This window comes from Chaetodon trifascialis, chromosome 1, assembly GCF_039877785.1.
Source record: "Chaetodon trifascialis isolate fChaTrf1 chromosome 1, fChaTrf1.hap1, whole genome shotgun sequence".
Lineage (NCBI taxonomy): Eukaryota > Metazoa > Chordata > Actinopteri > Chaetodontiformes > Chaetodontidae > Chaetodon > Chaetodon trifascialis.
The window spans coordinates 24,611,039-24,625,601 of record NC_092056.1 but is presented as its reverse complement, the minus strand read 5'-3'; the positions used below and the strand labels follow the sequence as shown (position 1 = coordinate 24,625,601).

At 43.7% G+C, this 14,563-nt stretch overlaps 1 protein-coding gene across 2 annotated transcripts in view; it reads right to left on the bottom strand.

Annotated features, from left to right (window-relative positions):
- The window catches only part of LOC139333700 (transcription initiation factor TFIID subunit 4-like), an 88,587-nt gene that overhangs the window by 69,410 nt on the left and 4,614 nt on the right, over positions 1-14,563 (bottom strand). Inside the window, exons 3-7 of one of the 2 annotated variants that reach the window (XM_070966317.1) lie at positions 4,909-5,055; positions 3,052-3,204; positions 2,106-2,228; positions 1,455-1,544; positions 173-382 (exon numbers count right to left, since the gene is read on the bottom strand). In XM_070966317.1, the coding sequence (XP_070822418.1) occupies positions 173-382; positions 1,455-1,544; positions 2,106-2,228; positions 3,052-3,204; positions 4,909-5,055 (723 nt within the window). The remainder of the gene's footprint in view (positions 1-172; positions 383-1,454; positions 1,545-2,105; positions 2,229-3,051; positions 3,205-4,908; positions 5,056-14,563) is intronic. The other variant, XM_070966326.1, reaches the window with a different exon arrangement.

Genomic DNA, 14,563 nt, shown 5'->3' with positions numbered 1-14,563 from the left:
TTATATTTAATTTTCTATATTGTGCCGCAATGATCCAGTTTCCAGACACACACATCGATTTAATAAAACTGTCATGGTAGTGACCTCAATTGACATACAAACCGTGAGTGTAAACAATGTGATCACTGTGTCTGCACTGGGGTCTGTTCCAGATGGTCCACTCCATACATACCATTGCAGCTGCATGTCCGTGCGTCCCAGCGGGCAGCGCGCTGGCACCCGCAGTGGTGCTGACGCTGTTAGGGTGGCGTATGCGGACAGCTGGCCCAGCCACGATGGCAGGGGGGGTGCCGCCGGGTGCTGGTTTGACTCCCTGCTGCGGGGGCTGGGTCAGGGACTGCTGACTATTCAGCAAAGACAGCCTCAGGGCCGGGAGGCTCTTCTGTTGACGGGCAGAGAGAGGCCAGAGTTTGCAGTCAGGGAGGAAAACAGACATGCGTGAGAAAATACCATACACAGCCGCAAGAACAAATACTGCTGGGTCATGGCTCATTTAGCATAATGTTATCATAAAAACATGGTTACAGGAAGCTAAAGAATACACCTGCTGAGACGGGCCAATACCTGGATTTCTCACACAATGATTTATGTGGTTTTATACACTGAAATAAAAAACATTTAGATTTGAGGAGAATATGTTTAATATTTTATATGTCACACATGAAACATTTCAGCCATTTCTGATAACCCACTGTCACAGCCGACTTGAGGAGCTGATGTTGCTCCGTACAGACTATTTCAGGCAGATTTTTGACGTAAGCGACTTAACATTGCATGACAACATGTGTTTGTGGCCGGGTTGGGTGGTTGGGCGCCTTGATGTGACGCTCATCACGGATGGCTGGAGAAACCTGCTGGCTACTGGCAGGGATGACTGCGGGGGCCACTGTCACACACAGTCAGAAGTCAGGCCAGAGGGATGTGTGTGTGTGTGTGTGTGTGTGTGTGTGTGTGTGTGTGTGTGTGTGTGTGTGTGTGTGTGTGTGTGTGTGTGTGTGTGTGTGTGTGTGTGTGTGTCATTCTACTGTCAGGCCTAACCATCACAGGCCCTGGTGCCAGAGAAAGGACTACTTTAGGGGGGCAGTTTAGGAAAATATACAAGAGGGCCCGCTTAAGGAGCCAGGTTAGGGGATGATTTAAGGGGCAGGCTAAGGAGCAGTTCAGGAAACAATTTTATGTTGGGGGTCAATTCAGAAAGTAGCTAAGGGGCCCGGTTAACTGTCAATGAAGGGCCCCAGTAAGGAGGACTAGCTTTTGAGACAGGTGTTGATGGCACGCTTCTTGATGAATTTTTAGAAGACCAGTTGGCAGCTTTGGAGAAGTGAGGAAAAAGACCATTTAGAGAGCCGGCTTCAGGATCAAATCAGGGGTCAGAATAAGGGAACCAGTTCAGGGAACAATTACCTCAGTGTGGGAGAAAGCTTAGACAGAAAGCTAACAAACAAGTACCATACCTTGAGAAAGGGCACCAGGTAAGGCTGCGGGGACGACTTGAGCTCAGTCTGCAGTCTGCTGGTGAACTCCTCCGGCTCAATCTTTGCATCCTGTTGGGTGAAAGGTGAAGTACAAACACCACTTTATGAGAGAAGCCAGACAGTAAGTTTAAGAAAACCGTGGTGACTTGAACACAACAAGATGAAATCTTGATGATGATGATGAGCTGATGATCAACCGTTCAACTCTCATCCTGGCACCTCAGGCTGCAGCTCATTAATGTGTAACTGTGTATAAGATGAAAATTCATGGCACAGAAAGTAGAGTTTTGTTAAGAGCTTCATGCTGCCATCTACAGGTTAGCAATATTCAATACAACACATTAAAGTGTCAACTTTGACCAACTACTTAGATTTTAAACTGCAAAAAAAACTTTAAAATGACAGAGGGAAGAAATACTGACGTCAATAAGATGTATGAGATAAAAAGAAGATAAAAAGCAGCTGTCAGGAAACTGGTACTTCTGTTAGTATCGAATTTAGTAGGAAAAAGTTGGTCAAGACTTTCACAAAGGTAACTGACCACATGCAAAAACTTTCTTGACTATACAAGCAGAGTATTTCCATGATATCCATATGAAATGTGTTTGTCTGTAGGATTTTGAAGCTCACCAGCAGGTCCTGAACCAGAGCCTTGACGTTCTTGGAAGTCTCAGGGGACGGAGAATTGTGAGACGCCAGCTTGATTAGTGTGGCCAGGAAATTCTTACACTTCTTGACATTCTCCTGCATTTCCTGTAGACGATAAGACAATTGGCTTCAGTGAAGTGAAAAAAACAAGCAAATGAACTGGCAGCTCAAGCTATAAATTGTTCACTTTCTCAGAGGCTTCAGGATCCAAGAGCTTATTTCTAATGTGCAAATCAACATAGAAAGAAATTATTTACATTGCTATTAGTTTAGCATGAGTACATGATGAGCACTTAATGTTAAGGAAAGGAAGGGGCCTTGTATCTGTGCTGCATTTCTTTTACTAATACTTAACAAAGACTTGAGAGAATGAAACTGGTTAGACTGATAAAGAAGCTGACAAGCATCAGTCACAAATCAGAGCATAGTGCACACTTAGCATGCTGTCCAGTTATCTTTGTAGCCAAATGAGACATGGTGCCTGTCCACTCAGACTGCCAGTGGCAACAAGCTGTAGCGCCTGTGAGTGCCTTCTGATTGAATACATGGAGATGTGGGAGATGTAAGATCATATAATCCTGCAGCTCAGAGTGAATTATGTGTGTATGAGCCTGCATCTATCCTGCATCATCTATGACTCCATGTGACCCTGTATTGATGGCAGGTCTGTGCCTTTATGTCTACGTCTGCATGTCCTTGGGTTGGTATGCGTTTGTGTGAATGTACGAGTGCGAACGGGAGTGGGCATGTGTGAGACTCTCGGTGCACGGCCAGCTGTGTGAGGCGGTGAGGCTGTGGGTCCGGGGCTGAGCTTGTGACACAGCCAGCCTGCTGGCAGCTGTGACAGTGCCTGCGCCCTTGAGGGAGGAGTGTGGGCGGTGTAGGGGGCAAGGGGGGGGGGGGGGGGGGGGGGGCAGAGAGAACAGACCTGGGACACGACAGGAGCTCCAGGGGCTGCAGCGATGCCCGTCTGCGGAGGCTGCACTGGCTGGGAGGCAGCCTGGGCCGGGGCCTGGGGGGCCATAACCACGGGGGTCGGCTGTGGAGCCGTCACAGCCACAGCCGGTGCCACGGGGCCCTTCTGGAAGAGCAAGGAAGAGACAGAGAGATAAACAGGACGTGACGCCTCGCTCGCAGCAAGGCCACAGAGAACAGGAGGCAGGCGCCACAGCGCTCCTGTCACATCTTGTGTCCTGACTTCTGTGGACATTGCTTAACAGACAAGGAGGAGAGGAGGAAGGGGAGGTGGTGACAAGCTAGAGGCTGGGAAAGACGAGAGGCCATCGAAGCTTTTCTCAACAATCACCTGCCTGACAAGGGAAACCACCTATCAAGATCAGTTCCTGGCCATACCATTAATTAGCCACCTATTGTTTACTTTGTCATAACAGTATGTGAGGGGGTGAATAACCAGAAAACATCTCACATCCAAAACACAAATTTTGCTTAACAGATGAGGTGCCGTCAGCAGTCTCTCACTCTAAAGCCCTCATCACCTCTTTGAAATCTCTCAGGGCCTGTTCGCACTTTGCAATAAAATATATCTTATGTGATGCAATCATAAGTGGACAGTTCTAAATACAGGTGTGAATGCACCCAAAATGCATAGAGGACACATTAGGGTCTGATCACTCAAGCCACATATGGATGGAGGCAAGGCCATGTGTACAGTACGTCTACATACGTGATGAGGTCGTGCAGCACAGCACGAGCCAAAACGCATTTCTAATTGCACTGAAGGGCTCCGTAGTTAGTACATATAGCAAGATATCTCCTGAACCACAGAGGAAAGGTCAAGCCTGAAGCCCAGACAAGGTCCCAAATAGCCACAGTGATCCTGCACTCTGAACACAAGTGTACAGTATACCACGTTCTCTGTTTCACAAAAGTCACAGCGTCTCCATGAATACAATATGAGCAGAGAAATTAAAATCTGCACTACATCTCAACTGGATCTAAATATAACGTGAATACACAATATTTGGACAGGAAACACTGGGTCCGATCAGAGCCTCCGGAGCCTCAGTTCCATCGAAACAGGAGAGGTTAACTTAAAATATTATCTTCAGCAGTGCGAATGTACTGCGCAGGATTCTATGATGAGTAGCCAGGGCAGCAACACCCGGCAGCTATACTTGTTTCAGTTGGTGGAAATCAGTTATTATTCCCATTTTTCACTGCAAACAACTTGCTCACAAGATTTTGTTTGAAAAGAAAGGCTTTCTGTAGATACATTTTGCAGCCAGTTACTTGATTTCATTGCTGCTTCTTTAACAATCAAATGATGACATCCCACAGCAACGGTGCAAATGCTCAGGATAATTAAAAAGCTCAACAATAACAAACTGCGTCCTCATGTGCTCGAGGTAAAATGTGACATTCCAAGATGGCACTGAGCTGCGTCGCATTCACGTGCACTTAGAATTTCTGCAGAACGGAAACCACTGTAATGAACAAATCTTAAAAGATTGCAATCACGATCATGTGTGCATGTTAGCTGAAAAGTAACATCTCTATGAGCTTCCATCATTCTGGAATCAATCTCTAGGTGAGTATGCTTGAGGACGCCTTTTCTCTGCTGACACAGCAAAACTGAGGGTGTAGAAAACAGATGTCATTCATTTTCTGACCTCCCAGATTCTCCCACCTGGTTCGCAACCTACCGTGTGACCTCTAGACTACCACTGAGTCACCACACTATTTCTTGGCATCGCTCAGTGATGCTAAAGGAAGAAAATATGAGGCAGCGGACTGAAACATAGGCGAGTAAGGAGGGTTAGCTCACTGGGCGCAGTGCAGGACAGGAGGAGGAGGAGGAAGAGGAGGAGGAGGAGGTCTGGAGGGCAGGGCTGGAAGGAGTGGGAGAGGCAGACGGTACCATCTTGGCTGGGGTCAAAGAACACTGCCTGGTGGTCTGAGAGGTCACAGGAGACTGCAGGAAAGAAAGAGAGCAACACACAAAGGCAGAGAGAAGAAAAGGACAAACAGGGAAACAAGAGAGCATAAAGATATCAGAGAAGGTGGGTGAGGAAGAGGAACCAGGGGAGATAAACGAATGCAAAGCACCTCAGAAGATACAAAGGAAGAAAAACAGCAAAGGTGAGCCCGCGTCGGCTCCAGAGGTGAAAGAAAGGGTGAAGAGGAAGTGAACGGAGGGCAGAGAAAAGACTCTTACAGCACGAGAGCAGCAGAACAATGCAGGAGGAAAAGAGCAGTCGTGTGCCTTGCAGACAGATAAGGAAAGGTCAAGACAGCAGGGAAGAAGAAAAAAGGTGGCAGCGCGTTGGCAGTGCTGAAGACTGAACCTGAGAGGAGCATGTTTGATCAGGTAGCAGAGGGTCATGGTGTCATACTGCTGAGGTCTCATGACAGGCAACTACACCAGTGGCATTTATCTACGCAGACACTAACGGTGGGAGATGACTGAGACTTTAGGTGATACTGTATTACTGAGATTTTCTGCAATTCCATTTTGCATTAAAAAGGTAACCCTTAAATATGGAAATCAATCAGTTAAATCCACCGGAGTTTAGAAAATGAGTACAAAGCCTTTCAAAACTCACATACTCACAGTCACCATAATTCTGTTTTATTTGAATAAATATTGAATATGTACAGAACATTGGAAATGGTAGAAATCATCAGGAGAAATGTGACTGATGAAAAAATAATCCCAGAAATGTTTTAAGAATTACATTTTGTCTTACACTTTAACAAAAACAGACATCAGCACACCTTTCCTGCGTGATGGAACGCCTCAAACATGTTCTCTTTATAGCTGTTCCACTGATATACTGAATGAAGTGCAGCTTATAATTCTGAAACAACGATACAGGAGTGACTACTTTGTATTTCCATTCATAACATGAACAAGGGAACATGATCTTTTGACATTATCAAACAAAAAATAAACCAAAACACAAATTACATATGACAGGCAATCCTGCTGATCCAGGTCCTGCTGGGCAAGATCCCTCTCCACCAAAGAGCATATGAAGAGCCTGGTCATCCAGCCTTTCTTCTTCTTTGACTTTTTCTCCAACATTTCCGTCATTCTGCACTGGAGATCATCCATCCTTGAGCCTCTCAGACCACTCCTGCTGCTTCTCCTTCAGTGTCTGCTGGAGCCTTTTGATGGTTTTCAGGCAGGACGCTCTCTCGTCCTGCCACTGTTTCAGATGGATCTGCTTTCTTCTGGGCGGCTGTGACTTCATCCTTCACCTTTTTCAGGTGCTCCAGCTAACCCACATAGGAGGCCTGTGTTTTTTTCCATCTCCTCCTGAGCTTCCTCTTTCATTCTCAGCAGATCTTTCACTCTGAGGGCCTCTTTAGCACTGAGTTTTTCTTTGAGCTGCTGTAGTTCAATCAGATTGTCTTTGTCCTGGTTCCTTCAGCTCCTGTCGATAGCCGTCCTCTCTGCTGTCTTGCTGAGCTGGTCAGTTTGCTGCTCTTGGTCCCCGTGAGCTCTGTACCACTGGCACTTTTTTGGAGGTTTTTCCTCTTCCGACCAGTTTTCAGAGGCAGGGCCTGCTGCATCAGCTCCATTCAAATCTTTCGTATATGGAGATTCACCTTCTCCGCCTCTTCAGCAGGTGCAGTCTGGGTTTTCTGGCTGGTGCATTCATCTTCAGTGTTGCAGGGAACTAGCTTGATGGCCTGCATCATCAAAATCACATGTTTCTGCTGCCCTGACTTCTCTTGCTGCTCTTGTTCAGCGTCCGTGTTCGGCAGCTCTGGAAACAGCTCAGAGATATCTCTCTCATCAGTCTGTGAAACTGGTGTGCATTGATTTGCAGCACAACCATCCTCACATTTGCGGCAGCATTTGTGCTTTGCTCCTTAAACCTTTCAGTAAACTAAGCTAATAAACAGATATGGAGGATACTAGCAAGCAAAGCTGCACTGACCTAAAAATCACGACCCAGAAGCATCTGAGAATAATCTGGAAGAACTTCTCTACACTGTAAATGGCAGTTGTACCAACAAATCAAGGCTGTTTGCAGACTTTGTAAAAAAGCATCTACCTTACTCTACAAACAATGTACAATCAGTGTAGAATCATTTGAATTTGGGAGGCGATGAAGATTAGACGTAGTGCTGAACAATTAATCGAAATTTTATGTGCAATATCCAAAGTACAGGAGCTGCAATGTTTTGATACAGGCTCTCTTCACTTAGGAACTATTTTTACAGAGGAGTACAGAAGACTTCTTTGCAGCAATAGAGAGGACTGACTGCTGCAAATAAACTACAAATTGTAAAATGTGGATGCGTCACACACATCTTCACCCCGACAGCACAGAAGATCTACACAATTACCAATCTCAAGGTGGACACCCAAGATTAGTGTCACCGATTCAGCATCTGACGAAATGTGAAACATGGTCACAATCTCCCCCCTCTGTTCCTGAGCTATGGTGCTGAATAATGGCCAGAAAAGTGTTCTTGCTGAGCATGATGACGTCACAGTGGTCAAAATTGAGTTTTGTGTGGTCACAGTGACCTCTGACCACCAAAATCTAATCAGTTCATCCAGCTTCTAAGTGGATGTTTGTGCCATATTTGAAGAAATTCCCTCCAGGTGTCCCAGAGATATTACATTCACGAGAACAGAATGTACGTACGGACAACCCAACAACATAAGTCCTCCGGCCTCAGCTTGTCGAGTGTGTCGGTGTGGAGGCACGATAAATGAAGCACTGCGGTGCTACAGAGATGCCCCGGCCAACAAACGTATTCTCCAGATGGAAGGGAACATTTTTGTTTTGGTACAAACCACAGCAAAAATCACAGCATCACTTTTGTTTTCCAGTGAAGATAAATGTAAAAATGTCATTAAAAGCGTAACTCATATCGCAATTGATAACTGTCCAAATAATCACTATGTGATTTTTTATTTATTTATTTTATTTTATTTTTTTCTCATATCGTTCAGCCATAGTGGACTATACACAAGACCACTTGTTTTGGGCTAAATGCTGCAGCTAACAGGAGAATAGTTGACAGTTAAACTGCCATTTGTTCAAAGTATGGTTGAGCATGAAAGCCTGATTTTATATATATTCTCTAAAGTCAAATAAGACAAACACTGAAACAGACAGAAATGTGAATTCACCGACTCCTGAGGCCTTTAGCAACACATTCATGACATTTGGCTGGATTTGGTGGCACACTTTCACACACTGTAGCTTATCTGAGTGGTTTAATCAAACTTAACCAACTCCAGCTTTAAGGCTTCAGCATTTACAGTAAAATATATTTCCCATGGAAAATTAGCTTATCTAATTGAAATTTGTTTTAATGAAACCTGCAGACACCATAAAAACTGGTCTGACTAATGCAATTAATAAAAGAATAAGCATAGGAACTATTCACAAAGACAAAATGTCACCTTGAAATATGCCTGTGTATCTGGTCCTGATGCTGGCTCCTAACGAGAGACCTGACTTGGATGTTACAACAAAGGGAAGTATAGTAAGATAGGACATGTCAATTACAGGAAAGGAACAGTGCCAACACTACACATTGCAGATAAATGATCACTAATCACACTGGGTCAAGAACAGGTGCACACCTCACGTAACTCTACATTAATACATATGACAGAGAGATAAAACCTGACACTCACTACAAACAGATGACACATACCAGAGAGATCAGACTGGTTATATTCATCTACACATGCAGTTAAGTGTTGGGAGGAAGTATTTGAACAGATTTGTTTTGGTGTTGTACGGCTGGTGTTTTACTCTAGCACAGTGGATTTGAAATGAAACATTAATTGGGAGGTTTCAGAGCTGACATTCAGCTTTAATTTGAGGTTTACGTCCACACTGAACTGTATTGGAATTGCTGCACCTTTTAAACACATTGCCCCAGCTATAGAGGACCAAAAGAAATCAGTCAATAGGTTCCTCAAATAATTTTTGGCTAGGTGTTTTTCATTTCGTTGTTAATTCATGCACAGAATAAGCAAGATGGCTCGTGTTGACTCTGCTCGAGCAATATACTCAATCATGAGATATGTATTCAAAGTAGGTTACAAGTGTGTGGAATGAGGTCAGAACACACTGTAGGTTCGCTCTAAGTTAAGACTATTTGCAGCATGGATTTGGAAACAAGATATTTTTCTAAAAGACATTCATAAAGGCGGATGCTAACATTTGTCATTAGTCAGGTTTGTGCATTAGAATATTAAAGGCACAAGAGCAAATGGGATGGCTTGGTGGTGAGTGTGCCAACCATAAAACCATAGTGATGCCCAGTGGCTCATCTCACACACACACACACACACACACACACACACACACACACACACACACACACACACACACACACACACACACAAACACAGACAAAGACACAAACACACACTTCCTGGCTGATATCCTGTCTGTGAGCCAAGACAACCCAAGAGGGCCTCTGCCCCGACCTCTGGCACACAGCCTTCCATTCACAGACAGGCCAAGGCATTGACACACACACACACACACACACACACACACACACACACACACACACACACACACACACACACACACACACACACACACACACACATACACACATACTTGACAAGCACTGACACACAGACAGCAGCTAGAGCAGGCACACACACTGCATTTGTCTAGCACACAAATGAAAACACATAAACAGACACACAACTGTGACAAGGACGGGAGGAAAGAGGCAAAGAGGAGAGCGTAGAGGAGAAGTAGGATAAGAGAGAGGAGGAGGGAGTTTCCCCTCCAATAAAAGTTTTGGAGGATGCAAAAGAATGTTGTAGCGAGGAGTTGGGGGACGTGGGTGTATGAGGGATGAGGGGATGGGGGTGGCAGAGGGGGTGAAGGGGGGTTGGTGAGAGCCACGGGGTGCATCCCACCGCTAGCTATGCCTCTCTGTCTTGCTCTCTCTCTCTGTCTCTCACACACACAGGCAGCCACGCACAAACACACTCACGAACCAAAGCCTTGTTAGCTTTTTAAAATAATCAGGCAGTTGGATGATGAATGATTTAACAGGTATGGAAGGAAGGAAGCTCAGGATGCCTTCCGTTTCTCCCCTCAGGGTCATGGGAAGAGTGACAGGCCGACAGAGGGGTTGAGCTCTGGGAATAAACACCATTCCCTTTCATTTCCCTGCTTCTGCTTTTCCTGTCGAGATGGCAACGCCGCGGCCTGCTAATTTGTCATCAGTGTGACTGCGAGAGGCGATGACAATCTGCGACTCTCTTTTGAGAGCGGTTCATATCAGGATGGATACAGGTTGGCTGGCTACGAGTGCAGAGGCAGGAGTGGGGCGTTGCTGGGTAGCTGATGTGGACGTCTGTCCTGGCTAACATCTACACCTGCCCTCGGACAGAGCAGCAGGAAGTTTCTTATGCTATGAAAGTATCAGAGGAACTGAGGGTGGACTTTTCCTTAAAGAAGGAAAAGCACTTAATCTCAGCTCAGTCTGTAGTGCAGAAAGACAGCCTGAGAATGTAAAACTACCAAACTCTGTGTCATACTGCTGCTGTATGATGGGTGGTCCACAGTACACACACACTAAACCAGTACACACTGCTATACATTATGCATGTGTTTGGTACTGCAGGCTGTACTTCGTGGACATTTCTTATCAGATTTAACAGCACTAATGCCTCATGATTTTAATCTCTCTGACCTTTTTGCATTCATAGACACTGTTTGATTTAACACTCAAATTAGTACAAAAGGTTAGAGGAATAGGAAACAGTTTAATTCATCAGTGAAAGCAGAATTTGAGCCACAGAGGGACGTCTAAGGGCACTGAAAAAGACAATGAAATGCTGCCCTCTAGTGTCTGTCTTTTGTCCTCACAGTGAGTGAGGAACAGGTGTCAAAGCTCTATCTGAGGACCTCTTCGTCCAGCCTTGAGTGGTCAGAACAGTGTGTGCTGGAAGAACTTAGTTCAAAACGGAGCACTTAGCCTCGAATTAAAAGACTTCTGTCTCCAGCCGTCTGAAAATTATTGTGGATAATTTTTTTTTCTTTGACCTACCATAATCTGAGCAGATGGTTATGACCAAGAGCTATTTAAAAAGACAATGGACACATTGTCCACAAACTAGATTTAATCACTTAAATTACAAGATGAGCGGTGCTTTCAACAGCACGCTGTGCGCCAGACAGATCAGACGATCACAGGACGGCATTTAAAGTACTCTTTAGTCATTTATCGTGGTGGCCAGTGAACAGTAACACAGTACGAAGCTCCCTTGAGTTGGGATTTGAGGGCATATTGAATGGTTTTTCAGTAACTGACAACTTAACCTAACATTAAATTAAACGATTAGCCAATGAATTTATTAGTCCATTGACAGAAAACCATCAACCAACAATCATTTAACTGTCTTCAAACACTTTGAAGGAATAGAAAAGCTGTTTGAATAAGTCGATTACAGATTTGGGAAATTGTAAAGGTTATTTCCTACAGACATTCTTCAGACCAATCAATGAATCAGTCTAGCAAGAAAATACCTGATAGATGAACTGATGATGAAAATAATCACTAGTTGCAGTCCAACCTGACATTATCTCAGCTATCCATCATGTTGAATTGAACAGCGCTGAAGCATGTTTGTTCTCATGTCAGTCAGAAAGACACTAATCAAAAGAAATTAAGATGCTCTCATCACAGAAAAACTGTTATCTGTCCTAAGTGATTTACAGAGAAAGTGTGAAAGACAAACTATCCACTAATCTCATTATTAAAAGCGATTAAGCTCTAAAGGTGTGGACCCAGCAGCACAAGCTCAAGTTTTACATGAATGATGTATCCACAGGTGATAATAAGCAAATTCCAATTAATGATTCAGTGGCTCGTTAAATTTTGATGAGAGGACCCCATGGAGTCATTAAGGAGCCTTGAGACATTAATTCACCTATTAATCTCAGTTTAATCTATACGTAAAATAATCAAGAATACTCATTCATTATAATTACACAGTTTAACATATTAATCACATCCCAATTAGGGTCTAAGAGCGAAGCTGTTCACTTAATGAGGTGGGGCCTGCCCAGCATCAACTGTGTGTACCCACACATAATGAGATCAAAGTTTCTCCACACACCAGTCCAATCAGTGGGATTAGAGTTGACAAAGGTCATCAGTTGTGGCATTAACACTGACAGAAACTCTGCAGAGCTCAAAGGACTGAAGCATAGAGGAACAATGTCAGGCTTTCACTCATGGCAGCTCTCATAAAAAGAGGTCTGAGGTTGATGTGCTTTAAAAATGAAAAGAAGCCTCCCATAGAAAACTAGATGCCTTTGAATGCACTTGAATTAGTATGAAAAGTACTTTCATATGAGGCATTTCTCGCACAACTTCACCTACTTTCAACGTGTACGAGGAAGAGAAAAGGTCAAACTGGATTGCCCAACAATGGACTCGGCCAACACCATACCTGCCCCACAAACAGGCCGAGTGCATCCAATGGCACTAGTATGGTGTGTCCTTACCCAAAATGTGCCGATTCAATGTGGCATAATCCAGAAACACTTCAAAGTAGTGCCATACATTACAAGTATCTTCAAAATGTAAAAGAGAAGGCAAAATACAACAAAAAATATAGAAATATGAAAATTCAATAAAAAACCACATAAATGACAGATTTGGAAATCCTCATAAAACACCATTAGAAAAAGTCATTCTTTGAGAAGTCATCATTCATAACCCTGAAATAAACTTCAGTAATAAAAAATCCAGAATGGGTCTCTTTTTTCTGAGGAAAATGACATTACCAACACTCGGCTTAATTCCATGTCTATAAAAACATCAAGATGAAAAATCATGTTGTATTTCACTGACTGTGCCCGGCCCATCTGTGTGTGGGTGACCCACCGGCCGATCAGCATGTGCATGTATATGCAGACGTCTTCTGTATCGTCTCGTGTTTTTGGCCTCACATGCAAACTGTGTTCTTTGTGGTGTGTTTTGTGATGAAGGCTGCAACATGTTGATCTGACAGTAAAGTATTTCTGCACCAGCAAAGCTTCATAGGTGGAGTGGGAATAAACGTCTGTATGGATTGAATTATTTTATATGAATATTATGTTTTGAATTGGTTTAAAATAAAACCAATACACTTATAAAACTGGTTGGTTTATAAATCTTACCCATATTTGCTGATGCCAATAACATAATCTCACCATCACCACAGATCTCTTTTTATGAAATAATACTGCTGAATCAAATATAGTTGCAAATGTTTACATTAAAATACAATATTATTTTATTAAGATCAAGCGATTTTCTTTTTCGTCTGTTACTGGTCGGTTCATTAAGTTTACCAGTTTATAGGCCTGGTTTCAGCACCAGGAGCTGTCCATGTGTCCTGCTGTGTGATCTTTGTTCTCATGTGCAGGATGACAGCTCTTCCTCAAAACTTCAATATGGTGTCCCACAAGAGCCAGTTTTCAGTCCACTGCATAGATAATGTCACCGTCCAGTGAAAACCATGCATCTCCAAAATGTCAGCTTTTCCTGAGTTAAGAAAAACTGCTCTGCTTTCACAAAGCTGGTTTTTAATCATGCTCTGTAATATAAGGGGACGACCAGATAAAATGTTTTTGGCCCTGATCCCAATCCAAGCCCTCTTATATTGACTATAATTTTCCACATCCAATTTTCACTCAGATATGGAGCTAAATGCTCCCAGCGTAGAGCCGGCCTGGCTGCTGTAGAGGTCAGCAGTACTGCAACGGCAGCAGGCCGAGGTGGACACAACACGATGAAGTACAGTAAAGAAAGGATCTGCATATGTGTTTATTTTTACTGATAGCAGCTCTTTAAAGCAGGCCTAGATGGGCCCCAGTACCGCAATAAAACAGCTATGATCCTTTCCTGAGTGCATAAAGAAGCATTTGATCCTTCAGTTTAAAGTGTCTTTTTAAGGGCAGCAGTATTTCTGACACCTAACATGCAGTCTTCTGGTGTGGGAGCAGATCCCCTCAAACATGGGGAGAGCATACTAAGACCTTACTGTTGTTGAGACGGTGGAAGCCACTCTGCTGTCTAAATAGATCTTAATTAAAAATGTCTTTGACTCCATATGTAGGAACAAACCATTTATTAGAGAGTAGGGATGCTGAGATTCTGGGAGATTTCTCCTCAAATAAAACAGTTTCAGGGTTTTCCTTTGGCTATATGAGGATTGGTGGCATATGCATTATTGGCTCAAAAACACGGTTAGACATGCTTTGCGCCAATGCACACTTTTCATTTATGGATGAATCACTTTGGCAACATAAAGCATGATTCATTTCTGATACTCTGTGTGTTCTGGTTACTCCAGAATTACACGGCTGGTCTATTTTTGCCAGGGTGGGCTCACGTCGGTGGGTTTTGTTCTGCGTGGAATTCACTAGTGAACGTTCTGCACACTGTTGTAAAAGCCTAGATTTATTCGGTGCTGA